Genomic DNA, 22,252 nt, shown 5'->3' with positions numbered 1-22,252 from the left:
TCAGTTTAGAATCTCACATGTATGTTGTAGCTAATAGTAATATACTTACTTTGTAGCATATTAGTAATCACAGCTAAGTACAGGGTGTGAAACTAGGGCAGCGGAGTGGCCAAACGCTGACCTAGATTTTTTTTTGGATGGCTTCCTAAAGAGGAGATCTATATAAAATCTGTCTGCCTCTGAAACAAGTTTCTAATTGATGTTTCTGTTCAGGGGAAGTCTTTCCCTGACATATTGGCTTGTTTCTTGGGTCCCCCATCCTGGCCATATAATTAAAATGATAGCAGTAAATTAATCGGTTTAGTCGGCGTTTAGGAACTTAATCAAATTTTAGCTTAGAGAGAATTTTTACTACAAAATTCAAATAAATTCTTGAGAATAAATGTCTAATAGGAAATCTATCTGAACTGTAATGTTTAGAGGAAAAGGTAATTTCTTTCCTTTAGGTTTCTCTATATGTAAGTCATTGAACGTAAAGTGTCTGTGTTATGGAGGAGCTCTAGTGGCTCCGGAGTTAAGGTTGCATTGAGATTTCCATTTAAAGCAGGGTTACTACTTTAAACATGAAATTCTTCTTTGAGATGAGTGTCCCTGTGGGTGCTCCACTCCAGGTAGTGGTGCGCCCCTGTGCCTTCGCTCACTTTTACAGCAGTGCCCGTACGGGCCGTGCACACGCAGTACCTCGCGCGCCGTTGGTGGTTGAAGTATCGCGTGTGCGGACTCCTCAGTTCCTTCCCAGCTGTCTCTGGTCTGAGATGGAGCTCTGCAGTCCTCTAAAAACCTGTAGTTTTATTCAAATAAGTTACATAGTTAGCTTTAGTAGTCAGGTTTCATTTTTTAGCTTAGTTCCTGTTAAAAAATAAAAATTCTTATTTACTCCGTAGTTGAGTTCAGTGATAATGCTGGGTACACCAGGCTTTAAGCAGTGCACTACATGCAGAGAGGCAATCCCGGTGTCTGACGGACACACTCAATGTGTCTGCTGTCTTGGTGAATCCCATGTTCCCCAGAAAAGTGCCCATTGCAGCAAATTGAAAGCTAGGGCACAAAGGGACAGGGACCTGAGGCTTAAGCTCATTTTAATGGAGAAGTCCTTGAGACCAGCCTCTGATCCAGGACAAGAAACCCCTTCCCGGTACGGGTCACCAGTTCCCTCACCACTGAGGTCCCCAAAATCCAACAGACCTGCCACGAAATGGTCGTCCTCCTCATCCCAAAGAGAGCAGACCAGCAAAAAACAGCCTCCAATTAAATTGCTCTCATTGTGCTCTCAGGTGCAGTGGTCTCAAGTTGCAGTGGGGGAGGTCTAGGTTGGATATTAGGAAAAACTATTTCACTAGGAGGGTGGTGAAGCACTGGAATTGGTTACTTAGGGAGGTGGTGGAATCTCCTTCCTTTGAGGTTTTTAAGGTCAGGCTTGACAAAGCCCTGGCTGGGATGATTTAGTTGGGGTTGGTCCTGCTTTGAGCAGGGGATTGGACTAGATGGCCTCCTGAGGTCCCTTCCAACCCTGATATTCTATGATTCTATGGTCCACAGCCAAGACAAGCCTAATATAAACCTTCTAGAACTCCACGCCATCCGTAATGCCTGCCTCCACTTCCTGCCATTCATAAAAAAATCAACACATAAGGGTCATGACCAACAACATCACCTTCATGTTCCGTATAAACAGGCAAGGGGGAGCCAGATCACATTCGCTCTGCACTGAGACCATCAAACTTGGAATCTCTGTTAATTCAACACAACATCCATATCTTAGCTTCTTACCTACCTGGATCCCAGAGCACAACAGCAGACAAACTCAGCAGATGATTTCCACGTGACCATGAATGGGATTTGAGCAATCCAATACTGCAACATGTATTCCGACTATGGGGTCACCCACACATCGACCTATTTGCCACTGCCTGCAACACAAAGTGTGAAAAATTTTGCTCCAGGGCAGGTCTGGGGAAGCAATCCATGGGAGACGCGTTCCTAATCAGCTGGAACATGGACCTCCTATATTCGTTCCCACCGATACCATTGGTATCCAGCAACAACCACATACCACACAACAGAACCACTAACCCAGGAACCTATCCTTGCTACAAAGCCTATTGCCAACTGTGTCCACATATCTGTTCAGGGGACACCATCATAGGGCCTAATCACATCAGCCACACTATCAGAGGCTCGTTCACCTGCACATCTACCAATGTGATATATGCCATCATGTGCCAGCAATGCCCCTCTGCCATGTACATTGGTCAAACTGGACAGTCTCTACGTAAAAGAATAAATGGACACTAATCAGATGTCAAGAATTATAACATTCATAAACCAGTCGGAGAACACTTCAATCTCTCTAGTCACTCCATTACAGACCTAAAAGTCTCAATATTACAACAAAAAGACTTCAGAAACAGACTCCAACGAGAGACTGCTGAATTGGAATTAATTTGCAAACTGGGTACAATTAACTTAGGCTTGAATAGAGACTGGGAGTGGATGGGTCATTACACAAAGTAAAACTATTTCCCCATGTTTATTCCCCTCCACCCCCATTGTTCCTCAGACGTTCTTGTCAACTGCTGGTAATGGCCCACCTTGATTATCACCACAAAAGGTTTTCTCCCCCCTACCCCTGCCCTGCTCTCCTGCTGGTAATAGCTCATCTTAAGTGATCACTCTCCTTACAGTGTGTATGATAACACCCATTGTTTCATGTTCTCTGTGTATATAAATCTCCGCAGTATATTTTCCACTGAATGCATCCGATGAGGTGAGCTGTAGCTCACGAAAGCTTATGCTCAAATAAATTGGTTAGTCTCTAAGGTGCCACAAGTACTCCTTTTCTTTTTGCGAATAGAGACTAACATGGCTGCTACTCTGAAACAAAGCCAGAGTCATCCTAATAGCCCCCACATGGCTGAGACAACTGGTGTATCCCTACATGTCAGCACACCCCCCAATCACACTTGCTCTCCATTCAAATCTACTGTTACAATGGGAGGGACAGTTACAACACCCCAACTTGCAGATGCTACATCTCAAGGCATGGCTTCTCTTTCATGATGAACTAAACTGTTCAGATCAGGTCCAAAGGATGTTATTCCATAGCAGGTCCCCAGTTTTTGTCAGGGTTGTGTTCTTGAAAAGGGCAACAGATACCAAAATGACGGATGCCAGGGACCCGCTGGTATAGCAGTGATGTAGGCAGGAGGGGAGGGCCCTGGGTGGGCGGGCTGTGATGGGGGGCAGAGGGGTACAAGTGATCTGGCCGCCTCTCCCCACCTCCAGCCAGCCTTGCAGCAGCGGGGGGGAGGGGGAAGGGGAGTATAGACACTCTGGCCATGGGCTCCCAGAAAAATGGAGGCCCCTGTAAAAATATGTGCCCCACCCAGCACTTGGGGCTTGCCCCACTCCACCTGGTGCTCCTGCTAGGCATCGGGGTACAGGGGCTTGCTCCGCTCCAGCCAAGGAGCAGGGGTCGGCAGCTTGGAATGTTTGCAGTACTGTATTGTAAGTTGCAAAGGACGGATATGAGGATCGGGACCAACGTGAATCGGAACACGTTCCCCTATTGATGAGCAACAGATATGCAAAACAATGGATAAGTGGGAGGCATATACCAGGGACCCCCTGTACTCGTAGCACCTCTTTCTATAAGTGGAGCAGATTTACAACATGGTGCACCGCCAAACAAACTGATGCAACATCTACACCTCTCCCTAGACTACCTCTTAGAACTAAAACAGTCGGGCCTTTCCGTAGTTTACTGAAAGTACACCTGGCAGCCATCACCACTTTTCACAGAAAGATTAACAACACTACAATCTTTGCCCACCCAATCACCAAATGATTCCTCAAGGGCATACAAGCTCTATACCCAGACATCAAACCACCCACTGTATCTTGGGACTTGAATCTGGTGCTAACGACCCTTGCTCAGAAAACTTTCAAACCTCTAGCAACCTGCTCCTTATTGCACCTGTCCGTGAAGGTGTCATTTCTAGTAGCTATGACATCATGCAGACATGTGGGAGAAGTAGGGGTGCTTATGGCAGACCCACCGTATTTGATCTTTTTAAAGGATAAAGTTATGCTATGTACCCATCCAAAATTTCTACCCAAGGTACATTCATCATTTCACATTAATGAACTGATGCAGCTTCCGCCTTTCTTTCCTAACCCACATGTGAACTTGTTTGAAGCTATGATGCACACCCTGGATGTTAGAAGAGCACTGGCTTTCTACCTGAACAGAACCAAGCCATTTCAGACTTCTCCAAAACTCTTTGTATCCATAGTAAAACAATCCAGGGGTACATCCACGTCCACTCAGAGACTCTTTAAATGGATATCTGGGTGTATTGGCCTATGCTACCAATTAAAAGGCACCCAGCCCCCATCAACAATCGGGGTGCACTCAACCAGATCTATATCAACGTCCACAGCATTCCTAAACAATGTTCCCTTGATAGACATATGCAAGGCCTCCACCTGGGCCTCCAAACACACCTTTACGAGACATTATGCTATTATGCAAGGCCCTAAAGCGGATACCCGGCTTGGCTGAGCGATACTATCCACAGTTATCTTATCAACTCCAAAGCCCCTACCATCCAAAAGGGCACTGCTTTACGTCACCTGGAGTGGAGCACCCACAGGGACATCTCTCTTGAAAAAGAAGAGAAGATTACTCATCTTGTGCAGTAACTGAAGTTCTTCAAGATGAGTGTCTCTCCCCTCTACTTCGGAGTTTGGTTCAGGCTCTGCAATGGAGAAGGAACTGAGGAGTCTGGGTCGCACACATGATACTTCAACCGCCAACAGTAAAATTCTCCAAGCAAAAGTGCAGGGGCACACCAACATCTGCAATGGAGCACCCACAGGGACACTCATCTCGAAGAACCTTAGTTACTACACAAAGTGAGTAACCTTCTCATCTGCACACCCTGCTCAAAGATGAGCTGTTTCTGAGGGCACACAAATTTTCTAAGTAACTCTCAGTCACCTTAGTCATATGTGCAGAATTCTAAACAATTTTAAATTGTTCCTTTTTAAATTTTCTCAAAGCTTCTGATATTTTTCAGGTCCCTATGGTATCTCAATATCAAAAGTGACAAACTCTAGATTTCACTCTGTGGTTCAGCCTTTATCAAATGCCAGCATAGTGTAATTGAGCAGGTTAAAAAATCAAGTATACTTAAGTTACTGGGTTTCTTAGCCAAAACTTTTATTTTTAGCCACTGAGGCTGACAGAACACAGATTCTTTGCTCTCCTTTTCCCTTATACAATGCCTGCTCCAGCCCTTCCCCAGACAGTCCCTGGTACAAACCTCAGCTACTCAGCCGCACTACCCAGCCTTGCTTCCAACCTCCATCCAGCCTCTTGCCAACCTCCCTGCCCATATACTCTAATGCTTTGTTTTTCCTCACCCATTCACCCAGCCTTCTGTTGACCTGCTGAAGTTCACCATATGCACACATCCAATTAGTCAAAATCACACAATGCACAACCTTAACTCTGACCTCAGAATATTTTTTTTGTAGAAATACTTCCATTTTAGAAGTGTGTTTGATAAAGTAGCTAATCCTTACTGAGGTTGGGGCTAAGGTTTTGCTTTTGACCGGTTTTGAGGAATTGGGCATATGCTTTGTCGATGGTAGTGGAAATGAAGAGAAGTTTGTGGAGCTGAGGAGTCACGCATTGTGGTGATGACAGCCATGCCAAGTATCTAGATAGTGTAAATGTTTGTCTACGTGGTGAGTTGCACTAGCTTAACCAGAGGTGTGATTTTAAAACTATTTAGTTAAACCTGTTCAAACACCTGTGGTGCACTCACTGATTTCAGTGTAAGAATGGCTTATTTCAGTTTAGTTAAATTGATCAGTAACAGGGTAAAATTCCTCTGAAATAAATCACACTCAGGACAGGTCTATGCTCAGATACACTGGTATATTATTCTAGCAAAACACTCCTACTGTAGATGCAATCTTACTAATATAGCTGCCACTATATTAGGGTCTTTTGCCAGCACAACTTAATCAGTCACAAATTGTACCTCATCTCACCCCTGACTAAAATATCTATGGCAGCAAAAGTTTATAGTGTAGATCTGGCCACTTGGGTATTTGCACTTGTTTATCTAAACGGGTTTAATTAAATTGGTATAAATTTGTGTGTAGGCAAGGCTTCAGTGCAGATGGATTTTTACCTAACAGGTCATGTCTGTGATTTTTAATGATTGCTTTGATAGGAATTGCACTTGAGAATCCGTAACTGTAACTGAACAAAGTTTGGGGTGTGGGCATACATTCTCCCCATATTTTGTTTAAAGACTTTATCATATTATACACTTGATTCAACAATTTCTAGGTAATTTATAGAATAAGAATAAGTTACTTTGACGATAAGTCTCAACCATTAATAATGCCTTATTCCTGCCTCCCCATTGGTTCTTTGTGACAGACTCTTTTTCAAGGTAATTACTCAGCTGGACTATCCCACAATATGAATAAGGCAGAAAGTCCCAAATTATGTTGATTTATTACCCTAAGCAATGTGCAGTGAGTGTATTTAAGAGGGGAATAGATACCTCTTTAAACAAAAAGGATAGTGAGGGAGGAACTAGTGGGAGTATAAAAATGAAGAGGGTGAAAGCGGCATCCCCGCGTGGCACCATTGTGCAGCTGCCTTCTTTCCCCAGCTTCCTGGGCATTCTTGCTGTAAATGGGAAAGAGGTTGATTGCTAACCCTGTATCAGCTTAAGCAAGCATCTTTCTTCTCTTTCATGTCAGCAGGTGGTATCACTTTCAGCCGTACAGCTGACTGTGAAGAGGTTTGTTGGCTATTTTCAAACCACAGGTGAGGGCATGTGATGACAATACAGTATCAAGTGCTGACTTAATGTTTATCCTGCAGTGGAGAAGCACTCATGTAATGATTTCAAAAGAAGGAAATAAAAGAGCTTTCCTTGAAAACCAACTGGAAAGGTCAAAAGGCTTGTCATTCTGCTCGCATTCTCCCTACATTCCTCTTGCTTCCAGAGCCTCATTGACATGTTAGCCGTTTGACATCAGAGGTTGATAACCTGCAGTGCACTAGTGCAAAATGTATGAATGTTAAACTTCCACTTCACCTGGTGCCAGAGAGCTAATATAGTTACTGACTGTGCCTGTGCTCAACTTAAAGATCACTTTCCACTTCCTTTTCTCTGGCTAAGTTACAGTATAGTGTTAGTTTTAATATCTGATCCCTCCTCTAATGGAGCGACCTTGTTTTGCCCAGACAAGGGGATGAATTCTACTGATAGGTCACTTCTGTTTCTTTCTATAAGAAGAAATCTAAAGTAGAGTCCTAGAAGGTGGTAAGGGTTCCTGGGTTCAGATAGGATTTAGGTCATACATTAAAATGAGTTTTGTTGTCAGCTTTGTTTCCTATTGGTGCCTTTTCACACTGCACAGCTACAATTAGAAGAGCTTACTCCCCCACCCCGTTCTTTCCAGGATTGATACACAGGCTTGGTGCAGTATAGGACTGACTGCTTTGCTGATGGGGTACCTTGCTTTAACTAGTAATATCTGGTTTTAATTTTTATGAGCAGTCAGATTCACTTATGTTTGTTGGAAATAATTAGGAATGAGCTGTAATTGTATTTTCATCTGGTATTGCAAGTAATCGGATAAGAAAGATTATAACTTTGATTTCTATGAGGTAAATTTGTAGGGTTGTTATCTGCAAGAAGAGTGAATGAATATGAAGGACAGGGAATGAAAGCATGAAAGAAAGGGTTTGATATGAATTTTGCTTTGATTAGCCACTGGAGGTTGGGGAGACTGACACACAAATGACCAACTTGCCCGTGACTGAGCTTTCCCTCAGAGGTGAACTTTTCCAGGACTTTATCTCTTGTTGCATCCGTTTAGAGGCTGCGCGTGAGACTTGTCTGTGATCTAATGATTGATGTAGCATCTCAGTGTTCAAAGGAAATAGGTTAATGTCTTAAACCAGTAAGCATAATATCGCCTTTAAATTATTTTTTTGATTAGTCTATTTCCTTGGTTAGTATCTAAGGTGCCCCTAGTACTCCTTTTCTATTTCCTACCAATTTCCCAGTCCTTCCTTTTCTCTCTCTCCCACCCTTGTGACCAAGGCAGTTGGATAAATAAAGATACACACACTAGATATGATCAATTTACCAACTGTATTCAGTAATTTACTTGTAATAATGTGGTGTTTAGCATGACAACACTGTATGAGAAAACAGAGTGGAAGATGGAGGAAAAGAAACTTTCCTTCCAAATTAGTAGAAAATCATTGTCCGGAGAAAACAGAATCAGTGGTTCATAAGGGAAGCTTCATGTCTAGATCCTGAGAGATTGTAACATCCTGAAACCTTTGGGTGCTTTCAGCAGTATAGAAAAGAGTTTAGTGACGTAAAATCTGTCAAAGAGGAGCAGTGGCTCGGGAGAACTCATGTGAAGGACAATTAAATCAGAAGTAATTGTAATTGACAGCTGTAGGTTTCATGCCAGTGAGCAGGGTTCTGAACTGGAGCACCCAGGAGGTGCCTTTGTCATCTTGAATAGCTGATTCAGTCAAGTGGTGTGAGAGTCTCTGTGGTATACAATTTACAGAAACTGAGAATAAAAGCACTAACTTCTCTCAACTCTTGCCATTCAGCTGCTGTTGCACCTTGAAGTATGGAAGATGTCATGGGCATTTTGAATAGTAAACAGTGAGCTATTTCTGGAATACCATCAGGTATAGGGTGCGAGGTTGAATTTAGAATGAATCCGCTGATTTTAACACCACCTGAAACCTACAGTTTCTTAAGAGTATCTTCTGCGAGCAGGGAGGGAGTATGAGAGGCAAGTATATCAGGGTAAACTAGATGAGTCCCAGGATAATAGCCAGTGGCAGCAAAAGAGGCTTGCCTGGTGCTTTGTAGTACTGTTGCATGCATTGTGAGCCGTTCTTCTCTATAAATTTGGTCGTATATGTGCTTGGGGAAGGAATGCCCTAAACAGTGCCAACACTGGTTCTGCTGAGACAGTGTCAGTCAATGTGAGCCATGCTGCAATGTGTCTGAGAGGCTTTCCTTTCAATCCAGGGACTCGGTATAGGAAAGGGTGTTATCAGCAAATATTTTAAAATTGTTACCATCAGATTTTACAAATGTACCACTAAATAGAAATCTCTGACAAATTGCCTGTATGCCTTTCAGGCTACCGACAATTTCCACATCCCCAACCTTTAGCTTTGCTACGCATCTTGTCATTTGAACCTTGGAGGCTTTGCAGAGGCAGGAGTTACTGGCTGACAGTAGTGCAGGAAATAAGTTAAAATTCTGTCTCTGTGGCATCTTTGTGTTAACCTACTGATTCTTTTAGTGGCACTAAACGTATTGAGAGAGCTGTGTCACGGTGTACATTCTGTAACGGCGTGTGTCAGAAATGACCCTTGTGAAGAAAGGACACTTCTCTCATGACTTAGCCAAGATGGCTTTGGACATGAATAGAAATGATCCAGCAGAGTAGGTTTCATTGGTACAGAAGAAGGGGGGGAGGGGGGCTCAGTGCAGTTTCATGCCCTTACTAGTTAAACCCTAAAATGTTCAGCTCATGCAAATGTTTCACTTCCTTCTCATGACAGTTTTGATTTACCTGCTGTGCCTGGCACCAGTTTACACTATCCCTGTATTATACCTATAACCCCATGATTGATCCGGACATTTCCAGCTACAATCCTGGCATTCATTTGAATGTTGTTAGCATTCATAACTAGATCTGATCTGTATCGCAGCATGCCAGCATTACACTGGTTACCTCTTTATATGCATTCCAATGCAGCCAGTTAAAACTAATGGTCAGAACTGGCATGCAGGATTTACTCTTCTTCAGCAGGAAATGACTGCGTCCGTATTTTGGACTGTAGGATTGTATTTGTAGCATTAGATTAGCACTAGCACTATGTGGCCGATAGACGTCAGATTATGAAACTACCCAGTGTCAAGTTAACTCAGTGCAATTTTTAATCTAAACATTGTAGAATTTATCCTCTAGATGTAAACGTTGCATCTCTACCAGCAGCTCTATTGATACTGACAGGCGTCTTTGATACATTCCACCCCATTCATCAGTGAATTAAATGGGCTCTACTTCAATTACCATACACTAAGTGAGTTTAAGCCTTCAGAGTTTGAACCAAAATTTTAGTTTAAATTTTAACAATCTTAACATGTAATTGTTTAAATCCCCACTTTTATCCATTTTGGGCTGGAGGTCTATGCATATGGCACAAGTTAATTAGTGCTAGTGAAACCTCAGGAAGGGAACACATCTTCCAAATGTCACATTCAGCACTCTAGTAGGTCAGATTCGAGTTATTGCCTCAGACAGCAAATGGTTTACCTTTCAAGATAGACAGTAGGATAAGAATTAGGTTTTGGTCAAAGCCACTAGAAGCTGAGCATCCTTTGGGAGCACCTGAACAGTGCCTTTTAAAAACAGAGGGCAGAAGGAATGTTAATCCTTTGAGAGCATCCTTGTTATACATCCAAGGAGCATCTTTTGTTTCAGACTTTCTAGGAAACCTTCTGGAAAATAGCCAGTATAAAAGGATTAGGAGGGGGATGGGTTGGAGTGAAAGTATTAGCTAAAAATACTGACACAACAAGGGTTTGTCCATTTGAAAGCAAAAATGGAGTTCCTTTGTATGCCAGCCTCTGGATGGTGCATGCATGGAGCTGCAGCTTCTCTACATATTATTTGGGATGACAGTAATTATGGAACCATTGCACTCCTGAGGCAGAAAGGATCTCCTGAGCAGAGGAATGGTTTCCATGGCAACAGCATCAGCATCTGAATGACTTCCTGTCACCCCAAGTGGGTAATATAATGAGTTCATTACTGAATTCCAAAGGAAAACATGAAAGTGGGTGAGCTGCTGCAGTCGTCCCCCCACCCCCAGGGGTAGCAGTCAGAGCAGAAGGAGCCATTTAGAAATCAGACCGTGTTTGGGTGAGGGCTTCAGCGGAAGTGAAGGGATGGGGTAACCACCACCCTATCTCCAGGCTCCAAACATTGATACAGATTTACTGCAGCTCAGTCAGAAGGGCGGGGAGGGCTGTATATGTTTCTAGTCTGTTTTAATGTGGGTTGGGAGCACAGTTATTTTCTTATTTTTAGAATATGAGCTTCAGTACATTGCATGAAAGAGAAACTGTTAACATGGAAATTACTCAGTGCTCCAAAAACTCCCCCTCAGCACATGCAGCTGCAGTGAGAGAAGACAGGATCTCCAGATTGCATAGAAATTAGCAAGTAACACTCAAAAAAAAAAAAAAAAAAAGGTTATCTCTGAGGACCGCAATAAAGTCGCTTCAGTTGTTGCTTTCCTAACATAACCATGATTTAAAATCCAGAGGTTTTTTTTCTTTTCAAATTTTATGGGTGAGTCTCAGGGACAGCCATAAATATATAAGCGGTTGTAGAACACCTGTAATTTCTGCACTGAACCTTCCCTTCCTATCATCTTAATAAAAAAATTAGAAACAATATCCTTACTGACTGTGGCTCTTCCGAGGAACGGCAGTAGGGTGCACAAATGTGTTCATCTTCGTGTATGACAGTCATATAGGTTATTTGTAGTGCGTCTTGTAAGACGGTTATTGAGATGTAAGCAAAAGATAATACCTTTCTGAAAATAAGTAAATAAATTAACTCACCTTAGGTGTGCAGTAATTACAGAAAAACTGGGAGTGACTAATTGTAATTTTTACTTTAGTGCTATGTATTTTATTCTGTGTGATTTCAAACTCCTACATTATCCACTTGCATTACTGTCTAGTTCTTCGTAATATCTTCATGCTGAGATAGAAGATGATTTCACTGGCCTCCTCACATTAGCTCAGTGAATACATTTCTCTATGTTCCTAAGCCCAGTTTTGTTGTCCTAATGGCAGGGCAGGGGAATGTGGGTTCAGTACTGTGAATGAGGATGTGCATGTTTGTACTATCCATATACTCAGGTTTCAGAGTAGCAGCCGTGTTAGTCTGTATCCGCAAAAAGAAAAGGAGGACTTGTGGCACCTTATAGATTAACCAATTTATTTGAGCATAAGCTTTCGTGAGCTACAGCTCACTTCATCAGATGCATTTATAAATGTATTAGTCTCTAAGGTGCCACAAGTACTCCTTTTTTTTTTTAATCCATATACTTTTATTGTATTATCCTTAGTTATCCTCTTTTGGCTCTTTGCATGGCCTTTACTTTCATCCTTATTCTAACCTCAAGTGAATGATTTGTGTGCGCTCACTCCATGTTGGTAATACATTTGTGTTTTAACTACATAACCTTTTTGCCTTCAGATTAGCTTAGCATGCTTGATTTGACTAGTGAGTAAAGCTAGCAACATGCTGTAACTGAGAGTAAGTAGGGTGCTTGTCACAAAGGAAGTTGTGCACCTTACTTCATCATAACTCTTCTTTGAAACTCTTTGAGTTACAAGTTAGAACATGTTGCATGCCATTACAATAAGGCATGATACAGGTAGTGCTGGACTAATTAGGCCTAATAAATGAACATTTTGAAGATACCTGTGTCAAGAAGCTGTTCTTGCTCATCACTGAGGGTGTTTTCAACCAGCAGTGAACATGTCCCATTGCCTGAGCCTGTGCTAAATTCTTCTTTCTGGACTACTTGGCTATTTTATTTCCCCTGCTCCCTTAGCACTCTGTTTGCATAGCTGAGATCCCCGTCCTTGGATTTTCAGCTAAGCATTTCAGCAAGAACTGCACCTGTGCTGTACAGATTGTTTGAAAGAAAAAGCTTCCTAATATGGTTGTCTGAAACACTGTATTGATCTTTCTTCCACTAATTCTGCTCTGTCAACAAATTTTTACATCAGTATTTCTTGGGACTTTTATGAAACATTCAACTTTAGACTGAATTTTCTATGCTTCGTTTCGGCCTGAAGACCTCTTTTAAGATAGAGGGAAAATATATATATTTGCATCAGGCTAGAGCAGTACCAGCTCGAGTTCTAAAACTTTGCATGTCAGTAGTTCATGATTGATGCTTGCTTGGTTACAAACGAGTTTTTGTTTAATTGCACATAGTGCGTCCACAGTAGATTATTTTTCATAAGGTATGTAGGGGCACATTTAACAATGCCCTGCATGAATATATGCAGTTGGCTAAGTGTCCATTTGTGGACTCAATAAACTTACAATGTCTACTGGTAGAGCCAGAGGATCTTATAAGTTACCCAAGGTAAGTAGCTTCATATTTTCTTTTCTTTAAATGTGAAAAACTAGGGTTAATGCAATAAGATGAAATGTAAACAGTCAGGTCAGACCACAAAAGTTCAACAGTTAAGGTGCTGTGATGATATCTGTTCCACATTGCTCATCTTTTACGTTTTGTGGTATACATCCATAATTAAAAGAAAAATACATAAAGAAAATGCGACACGCAGGTGTGTATGAGATGCATAACATAAGGCTGCTCTAGCAGCATTAACTCAGCCACAGAGCATGTGCCTGTATCTTGGTTTTTTTTCTTCCTCCCTTGTTAAATGTAACACTTACAGATCATTCTCTGTTTATTATGCTATTAAATACCTAGGTTTTTCAGTGTGGGACATTTAGTGTTGCCACAATAACCTTGACTCTTCCATTTCCTGATCTGAGAGTTGGAACTGTCAGGCACAACATTGGACCTCCTCTAGCTTTGTGCATTTAATATAATGAACACTAAGGCTGAACGTCAAAATATGGAACTGAAAACAATCTGTGTAACCCAAAGAAGAACTGAGGTGCCTAATAAATGTCAGTGGATTAAAATGCCGGAAGAAACATGCCATGGAAACCAGTCTCTTTGCACTGTTGCTCTAAATGCAAAGTATTCAGGTAATTAAATGGCACCTTCTAGTAATGTGAACTGAAATGGGGAGAGACTTTCTAAGGGGAAGTTCTTGCTTTAGAAAACAGAACAGGCAGTCCCCAGCCATAGAATGAAGGAGGCTTCAATAACATAAGAAACTTTCTAGCAAAAGATGAGTGAATGCAAGAAACAGCTGATGGTAGATGGGCTCCATGATTTCTCGCTGTTGCTGTTTTTCAGCAAATGTCAAAACTTAATATTAATTTCTTGTTTTCCCATTTCCTTCTGCCATTCCTTCCCTCCACCACTCTCAGAAAAAATAGAAGTATGTGTTAGTATGATTGAACGCCTTGACACATGGTTTGTGGGGGTGAGGGAATGTGCACAAACGGAAATGAAATAGTGTAAGCAACGGATAGTTGCTCATTGAACCCTACCACCCACCTGTTGTTCTACAGTCAGAAAGGGAACAGCAGGTGTTGTGGCAGATCTGTGCATGTTTAAAAATAAAGCAACTGGAAATAAAAAGTACCACTTTGTCAGAAGCTGCAAATCTCCATGTGCCTGACCATTGCAGCTGATCAAAGTGGCCTGGTATATTTAGGACATTGTTGTATGGCAGTAGCATCTGTGGAATGAAACCCAATCAAAATGGATGTTGTTAATTCTAGTAAGGAGGGGGTTTACATTGACAAAAGATGCACTTTCTCCAAGTCATTCTTTCCAGTGGTTGTGCCTTGTCTCCAAAGCAACACGGACAGACCAGATCTTTGCTGTGAGCCTGGTTTTAGGCCCACCTGTGGAAGAGCTCTCCAGAATTGTCTGTCTCAACGACTTCACAGGCAGCAGTCTCCTGTTCTCCCTTTGGATCAAAACTTTGTAAAGACTTAACTAAATTCCTTTATTGGCTTTGCCATTTTTCTCCTCAGAATTGCAAAACTCAAATTGTTTTTTGGCTTCCTGAGGAAGGTTTGAAGGTAGCCCTTTGCTCTCAGAAATGGCCAGCAGACAGCCAGGGGAAGCAAGAAGAAATATTCTCACTCTCCCTCTCACACACATACGGCAAACTCCCAGGGCACAGGTGAGGTTCTCAGCCAGTGCACTGGCAGGGTATGGGATAAGGCAATTGAGGAGGCTTCAGGGGAACTCTGCTCTCAGCTGGTTTGTTGGCAAGATCCATACTGAGACGGTTAAAGGTTGCAGATTCTCCCCCACCCCCAAACTGTTTACCTTCACTGCCTCAGCTGTTATAAAAGGTGCCAGCTGCTCCTGAAGCCAGCTGGTTCAAGTTATTTGTCTCTAGCATCTCTGGCTCCCTCCTCATGCTGGGTAGTCAGCCTCCACTTGACTAGGACCAAGCAGCAGGGAACTTGGAGTGAAGTGATTCAGACAAAGGAGTAAAGTCCTTTCTTCCTTCCAGTCAGAATCATCAGGCTGGCACTAATAATTAACCATCGAAACAACTTTTCTCGGAATGTGATGGATCCTCTGTCACTTGAGGTCCTTAAATCAGCATTTGATACCTTTCTAAAAGATACTCTAGCTCAACCAGAAGTTACATGTTTGAACACGTGGTGAAATTCTGTGATTTGTATTATGCAGACTGTCAGCCTAGATGATCATAATGGTCCCTTCTGTCCTTAACATCTATGAATCACACAGGTATTCACAAAGATTGTAGTCCTTCCTCCCTTCATGTAAAAGGGATACATGTCTGTATAGGTCTATCCTTATCTGGATTACCTTCTCATTAGGTCCTCTTCACAGGTCAGTTCTGCTAAGAAGGTAGAAAACCTTCCTCACTGCTCAGGGCAGCAGCCTTGATCATGTCCCTGGGTTAGAAGGTCTCATTCTGTTCTTCAGAATTCCACATGTTAAAGGAGAAGAAAGTCAAGATTACCCCACTCGTCAAGATTACCCAGCTCATCAAGATGCACTTAGACCCAAGGGAATGCAGCCTAGACTAAACCCATCCTTTAGAACATCACAGGTCAGGTTGATTTGATGAACATATTTGCATCCAGGTCCCAAGGAAAAATCAAAAGGTACTACAAGTGAAGGCTGTGGATAGTTTACCTCAGTAGTACTCTCCAAACCTTCTATATGAATCCTAACTCCATTCCCACCCTTTCAACCACTGAGAGTTAAAGAATATTGCAAAGGAAGAAACTATGGTGATTCTGGTCACCTTTTCATTGACCCCTAGGTTTTAGTTCTAAGACCTGATTGAAACGTAACTGGAGAACATCTTCCAGTGCCAAAATACAACCACCCTGTAGTGCAACAGGGACCTGTGTCTGAATCAAAAATCCAGTGCTGCCAAAAGTGCCAGCTGAGAAGGAACAGAGGGCCTGACCATTCAGCTCAGAGTCACAGTTGGGAAAGACAAGTCTGCCTGCACTGTAAGAAATCCACGAGACTCATTACCATCACATAAAAGATTCCTGAGGACCAATCCTCCAGTAATTTGCAGATTCTTGTCACGATTGTGAGCTGTGTGCTGCAAGCCCTTATAAAACTGCCTTTCTAGCATAACCAGTCAGTATTTCTCTACACAGGGGTGAGCAAACTATGGGCTGCATCCAGCCCATCAGACATTTTAATCCGGCCCTCGAGCTACTGCCGGGGAGTGGGGTCTGGGGCCTGCCCCGCTCTGCATGGCTTCTGGAAGCAGCGGCATGTTCCCCCTCCGGCTCCTATGCGTAGGGACAGTGAGGGAGCTCCGCACGCTGACCCTGCCCCAAGCGCTGCCCCTGCAGCTGCCATTGGCCGGTAACCATGGCCAATGGGAGCTGCGGGGGTGGCAGCGCGTGCAGGGCCACCTGCACGTGCTGCCGCATAGGAGCTGGAGGGGGGACATACTGCTGCTTCCGGGAGCTGCTTGAGGTAAGCGCTGCCCGAAGCCTGCACCCCTGACCTCCTACTGGACCCCAACCCCCTGCCCTGATCCCCCTCCCGCCCTCCAAACCCCTCGATCCCAGCCCAGAGCACCCTCCTACACCCCAAACCCCTCATCCCCAGCCCCACCCCAGAACCCTCATGACTCCCAACCCCCTGCCGAAGCCCCCTTCCACACCCTGAACTCCTAATTTCTGGCCCCACCCCAGAGCCCGCACCCCCAGCCAGAGTCTTCACCGCATCCTGCAACCAACCCCAATTTCATGAGCATTCATTGCCCACCATACAATTTCCATACCCAGATGTGGCCCTCGGCCAAAAAGTTTGCCCACCCCTGCTCTACACCCTTGTTACTAAAAGTATCTTGCCTACTTGTTACCTCCACGATCAGGGGGATTTTGGAGTTTGGCCTGCTGGCTATGGAACCTCAGTTGCACCTATTTCATCAAACATAGTAATTCTTTGACAGGCCTTCATTTCCAAGGTTACTATAACCTGCCTGTTCTATATGGAAGTGGTATTGTCATCATCCTATCTGAATTCAAACATTTTAGATAAGTAGAAGGGCATAAGTTGCGTGCAGAGCAGGTCATTAATGGGGTAAAGGTGTATAAAGTAGAGGCACTGAGTCTCAGGTACAATTCCTCCCGTTACTGCTCACTCCTTGAAAGGAGCAATAATTTGCTGGGTGGAGAGATTGCACACATCAAATGATAACTGCAAGGTTAACACTTGCTCTTCCAGGCACACTTTCTCAAAGCACTGCATAGAGTCAGCATCCTTGTGATGCTGGCAGACCAGGCCCCAGCTCATGCCAGTACCTCAGGCCAATTCACTTGTGTATTAGTATAGATCAAAGTGATTGTTAAATGTATAAGAGTGTATTTGGTGTTTAAACTTCATGAAAAATACTCGGTTGATACTTGTGTTGTTTTTAGGGCTGTCAATTAATCGCAGTTAACTCATGCGATTAACTCAAAAAGATTGATTGCAATTGAAAACATTGCGATTAATCGCAGTTTTAATCACACTGTTAAACAATAGAATACCAATTGAAATGTATTAAAAATTTTTGGATGTTTTTCTACATTTTCAAATATATTGAGATCAGTTACAACACAGAATACAAAGCGTACAGGGCTCACTTTATATTATTTTTATTACAAATATTTGCACTCTAAAAAAGATAAAAGAAATAGAATTTTTCAATTCACTTCATACAAGTACTGTAGTGCAATCTCTTTATCATGAAAGTGCAACTTACAAATGTGGAATTATGTACAAAAATACAAAACTGCACTCAAAAACAAAACAATGTAAAACTTGTAGGCTCTAAAGTCCACTCGGTCCTATTACTTGTTCAGCCAATCACTAAGACAAACAAGTTTGTTTACATTTATGGGAGATACTGCTGCTTGCTTATTTACACCATCACCTGAAAGTGAGAACAGGCATTCACATGGCACTTTTGTAGCCGGTGTTAGAACGTATTTACGTGCCAGATATGCTAAACATTCATATGCCCCTTCATGCTTCGGCCACCATTCTAGAGGACATGCTTCCATGCTGATGACGCTCGTTAAAAAAAAAGTGTTAATTAAATTTGTGACTGAACTCTTTGGGGGAGAATTGTATGTCTCTTGCTCTGTTTTACCCACATTCTACCATCTATTTCATGTTATAGCCATCTCGGCCAGTACATGTTGTACGCTTTAAGAACATTTTCACGGCAGATTTGATAAAATGCAAATATCTATGTAAATATCTTGCGACACCAGCTACAAAAGTGCCATGAAAATGCCTGTTCTCAGTATCAGGTGACATTGTAAACAAGAAGCAGGCAGCATTATCTCCTGCAAATGTAAACAAACTTGTTTGTCTGAGCCATGAGTGAACAAGAAGTAGGACTGAGTGGGACTTGTAGGCGCTAAAGTTTTACATTGTTTTATTTTTGAGTGCAGGGGTTTTTTGTACATAATTCTATATCATGAAAGCTGAACTTCCAAATGAAGAGATTGCACTATATTATTTGTATTAGGTGAATTGAAAAATACTATTTCTTTTCTTTTTTACAGTGCAAATATTTGTAATAAAAATAATATAAAGTGAGCACTGTACACTTTGTATTCTGTGTGGTAATTGAAATCAATATATTTTAAAATGTAGAAAACATCCAAAAATATTTAAATAAATGGTATTCTATCATTCTTTAAAAGTGCAATTAATCACGATTAATTTTTTTAATCGCTTGACAGCTCTAGTTGTTTTCACTTATCTGCATCCCATTATAATGTAGGAGCAAACATTTACATTATGTATACCCCTGTAACTAAATAACCAATCAAACGAGCATTAAACGAAAAAGAAGCCTTGTGGCAGGCAGAAGAACTTTAACAGAAAAGTGCTAATTTCAAAGCAAGTGGTCATTGTGTGTGATGATCGGAGGCCAAAGACCCAAAATGCATTCCTCACTCTCCATCATCAAAGGAAAAGCCCACATGGGTAGTGACGCTGTCAGCTTGTTTTCTGTCAGAAGAAGCTAGAACCAGAAGAAGTGTGGATTCAAGGAAAAATCCAGCATCTCTGAACTGTCTGGACTCTTAGAGGGAAGTGTACCAGATGCAAAGCAGAGCTCCCCTGAGACAATCTGGGACTCATGAAAAGACTTTTGACAATCTGGCAGTTTATTGCATCAATGCCACTATTTGGGATTACAAACTGTGACTCACTTCTACATATATTTTACCTGCTTCAACCTCTCAATAGCTCTCATTTCCTTTGCTTAGCTAATAAACATTTAGTGAGTTTACTATAGAATTGGATACCAGCATTCTCTTTCATGTAAGATCTATGATTGATTATGCGATAACTATGATAACTTCTATGATGAGATAACTGGCTCTGTGGATGAGGGGAAAGCAGTGGATGTGTTATTCCTTGACTTTAGCAAAGCTTTTGACACAGTCTCCCACAGTATTCTTGCCAACAAGTTAAAGAAGTATGGGCTGGATGAATGGACTATAAGGTGGATGGAAAGCTGGCTAGATTGTCGGGCACAACAGGTAGTGATCAATGGCTCCATGTCTAGTTGGCAGTCAATATCAAGTGGAGTGTCCCAAGGGTCAGTCCTGGGGCTGGTTTTGTTCAATATCTTCAATAAAGATCTGGAGGATGGTGTGGATTGCACTCTCAGCAAATTTGCGGATGACACTAAACTGGGAGGAGTGGTAGATACGCTGGAGGGCAGGGATAGGATACAGAGGGACCTAGACAAATTGGAGGATTGGGCCAAAAGAAATCTGATGAGGTTCAACAAAGACAAGTGCAGAGTCCTGCAATTAGGACGGAAGAATCCCATGCACCGCTACAGACTAGGGACCGAATGGCTCGGCAGCAGTTCTGCAGAAAAGGACCGAGGGGTTACAGTGGACGAGAAGCTGGATATGAGTCAACAGCGTGCCCTTGTTGCCAAGAAGGCAAATGGCATTTTGGGCTGTATAAGTAGAGGCATTGACAGCAGATCGAGGGACGTGATCGTTCCTCTCTATTCGACATTGGTGAGGTCTCATCTGGAGTACTGTGTCCAGTTTTGGGCCCCACACTACAAGGAGGATGTGAAAAAATTGGAAAACGGCCAGCGGAGGGCAACAAAAATGATTAGGGGACTGGAACACATGACTTATGAGGAGAGGCTGAGGGAACTGGGATTGTTTAGTCTGCGGAAGAGAAGAATGAGGGGGGATTTGATAGCTGCTTTCAACTACCTGAAAGGGGGTTCCAAAGAGGATGGCTCTAGACTGTTCTCAGTGGTAGCAGATGACAGAACGAGGAATAATGGTCTCAAGTTGCAGTGGGGGAGATTTAGGTTGGATATTAGGAAAAACTTTTTCACTAGGAGGGTGATGAAGCACTGGAATGCGTTACTTAGGGAGGTGGTGGAATCTCCTTCCTTTGAATTTTTTAAGGTCAGGCTTGACAAAGCCCTGGCTGGGATGATTTAGTTGGGGATTGATCCTGCTTTGAGTAGGGGGTTGGACTAGATGACCTCCAGAGGTCCCTTCCAACCCTACTATTCTATGATACGTCTTTATTTTCTTGAAACTTGCCCACCCTGACTTTCACCTCCTACTGCATTCTCCTTCAAATGAGTTGTCTCTGCTCAGCTGCTGACCCAGGTAAATATATTTGTCAATCTCCTTGTAGCAGACTGCAGACTCACCGGTGCGGTGCCTCCTGCTGGTCATCTGGAAATTAGCTCTTTTCCAGTTTCGGAGCACCCTCTGCTGGCCGGTGTCTCGCCTGCCTCACGCCCCCGTGTCGCTCCCGGACCCAGTACCCCTTTCCTTGGGGTTCTGCCCCCAGCAATACCCCACACTCTGGGTCTCCCCTCCCAGGGGAACCCCTCAACCCTCTATGCCCACCTTGCCTCAGTGGCTACTGCCAGTCATCATCTAGCCCCCTCTCACTGGGGCAAACTGCAGTCTGTAAAAGCCTCTCATCATTGGCAAGGGGGTAGGACCAGCTGCCTCTGCCTATCCCCAGGCTACACCTCTGTAGCCCCAGTACCTGTTTTGGCCTTACCGAAGGCCTCAGCCTGGGGAGTTGCCAGGCTGGAGCTCCCCACTCCTCTTGCCTTTCCCCAGCACTGCTCTGTTTCCACTACCCTGCTCCCAGGCAGCTAGGCCCTTCTCCCTCCAAGGCTGGAGAGAGACTGACTCAGCTCCTGGCTCACAGCCCTTTTATAGGGCCAGCTGTGGCCTGATTAGGCATGGCCCCAGCTGTGGCTGCTTCCCCAATCAGCCTAGCCTTTTTCCACTGGAGCGGGGTAACTGCCCCGCTACACTCCTCGATTTCTTTCCCGTTTATAGTGATGATTCCTTCTGCACAATGCTCATTCCAGATCCACTTCGTCTTCTATGTGTTCACTTCCAACCCGATATCATGTGAAGGTGTTCGCAGTTGCTGCAGTTTGTTCTCCAGTTCTGCTGTGTCCTTTGCCAGTATTATGCAGTCATCGACGAAGAGAAGAGCGTTAACTTCCCCGTCAATTCTGATTCCTTCCTCCCAGTTCAATTTCTTGAACTCCAGTTCTGCTGCAAACAGCTTCGGTGAGATTGTGTTGCCTTGTCTGACTCCTCTACGTATAGTAATAATGCTGGGGACATTGAATAATGTTATCTCTGTCGAGCAATTGCAATTAATTTCTTTCAGCAGCTCAGTGTACCTCGGGTCAATTCCGATTTCATTGAGCACATTGAGTACAGTGTTACTCTCCACCGAGTCGAATGCCTTTTTGTAGTTGACAAATGCAGTGCACAATGGTACTTTGTATCCCTTGCATTTTTTTCAATGAGCCGCCCAACTGAGGGGATGTAATCAGTTGTCAGATACCCTGATCAGAAACCAGCTTGTTCTCTGCTTTTGTGCATTTTGAGGTCCTTCTTAATCCGATTGAGTATGATGTGGTTAAAGTCT

The 22,252-nt window shown here is 43.1% G+C and overlaps 2 protein-coding genes across 13 annotated transcripts in view; one reads left to right on the top strand and one right to left on the bottom strand.

The window, feature by feature from the left end:
* CDK5R1 (cyclin dependent kinase 5 regulatory subunit 1) overlaps positions 1 to 22,252 on the bottom strand; it is a 67,251-nt gene that overhangs the window by 7,010 nt on the left and 37,989 nt on the right. For 4 of the 12 annotated variants that reach the window (XR_013344633.1, XR_013344635.1, XR_013344634.1 and 1 more), the window contains exon 3: positions 682 to 781. The exons of 1 other annotated variant lie outside the window; for it this stretch is intronic. Coding sequence is in view for 3 of the 11 variants with exons in the window: in XM_077806568.1 (XP_077662694.1) it covers positions 682 to 781 (100 nt within the window). In the remaining 8 variants the exon portion in view is untranslated. Of the gene's footprint in view, positions 1 to 641; positions 782 to 1,185; positions 1,307 to 4,635; positions 4,761 to 15,622; positions 15,737 to 22,252 lie in introns of those variants that run through there. 7 more of the 12 variants (XM_077806566.1, XM_077806567.1, XR_013344637.1 and 4 more) reach the window with 6 other exon arrangements.
* The window catches only part of MYO1D (myosin ID), a 375,367-nt gene that overhangs the window by 321,016 nt on the left and 32,099 nt on the right, over positions 1 to 22,252 (top strand). The window lies entirely within an intron of this gene.

Source organism: Eretmochelys imbricata, chromosome 27, assembly GCF_965152235.1.
Source record: "Eretmochelys imbricata isolate rEreImb1 chromosome 27, rEreImb1.hap1, whole genome shotgun sequence".
Taxonomy (NCBI): Eukaryota; Metazoa; Chordata; order Testudines; family Cheloniidae; genus Eretmochelys; species Eretmochelys imbricata.
The sequence above is the reverse complement of the archived record's forward strand: the minus strand, read 5'-3'. Positions and strand labels throughout refer to the sequence as shown.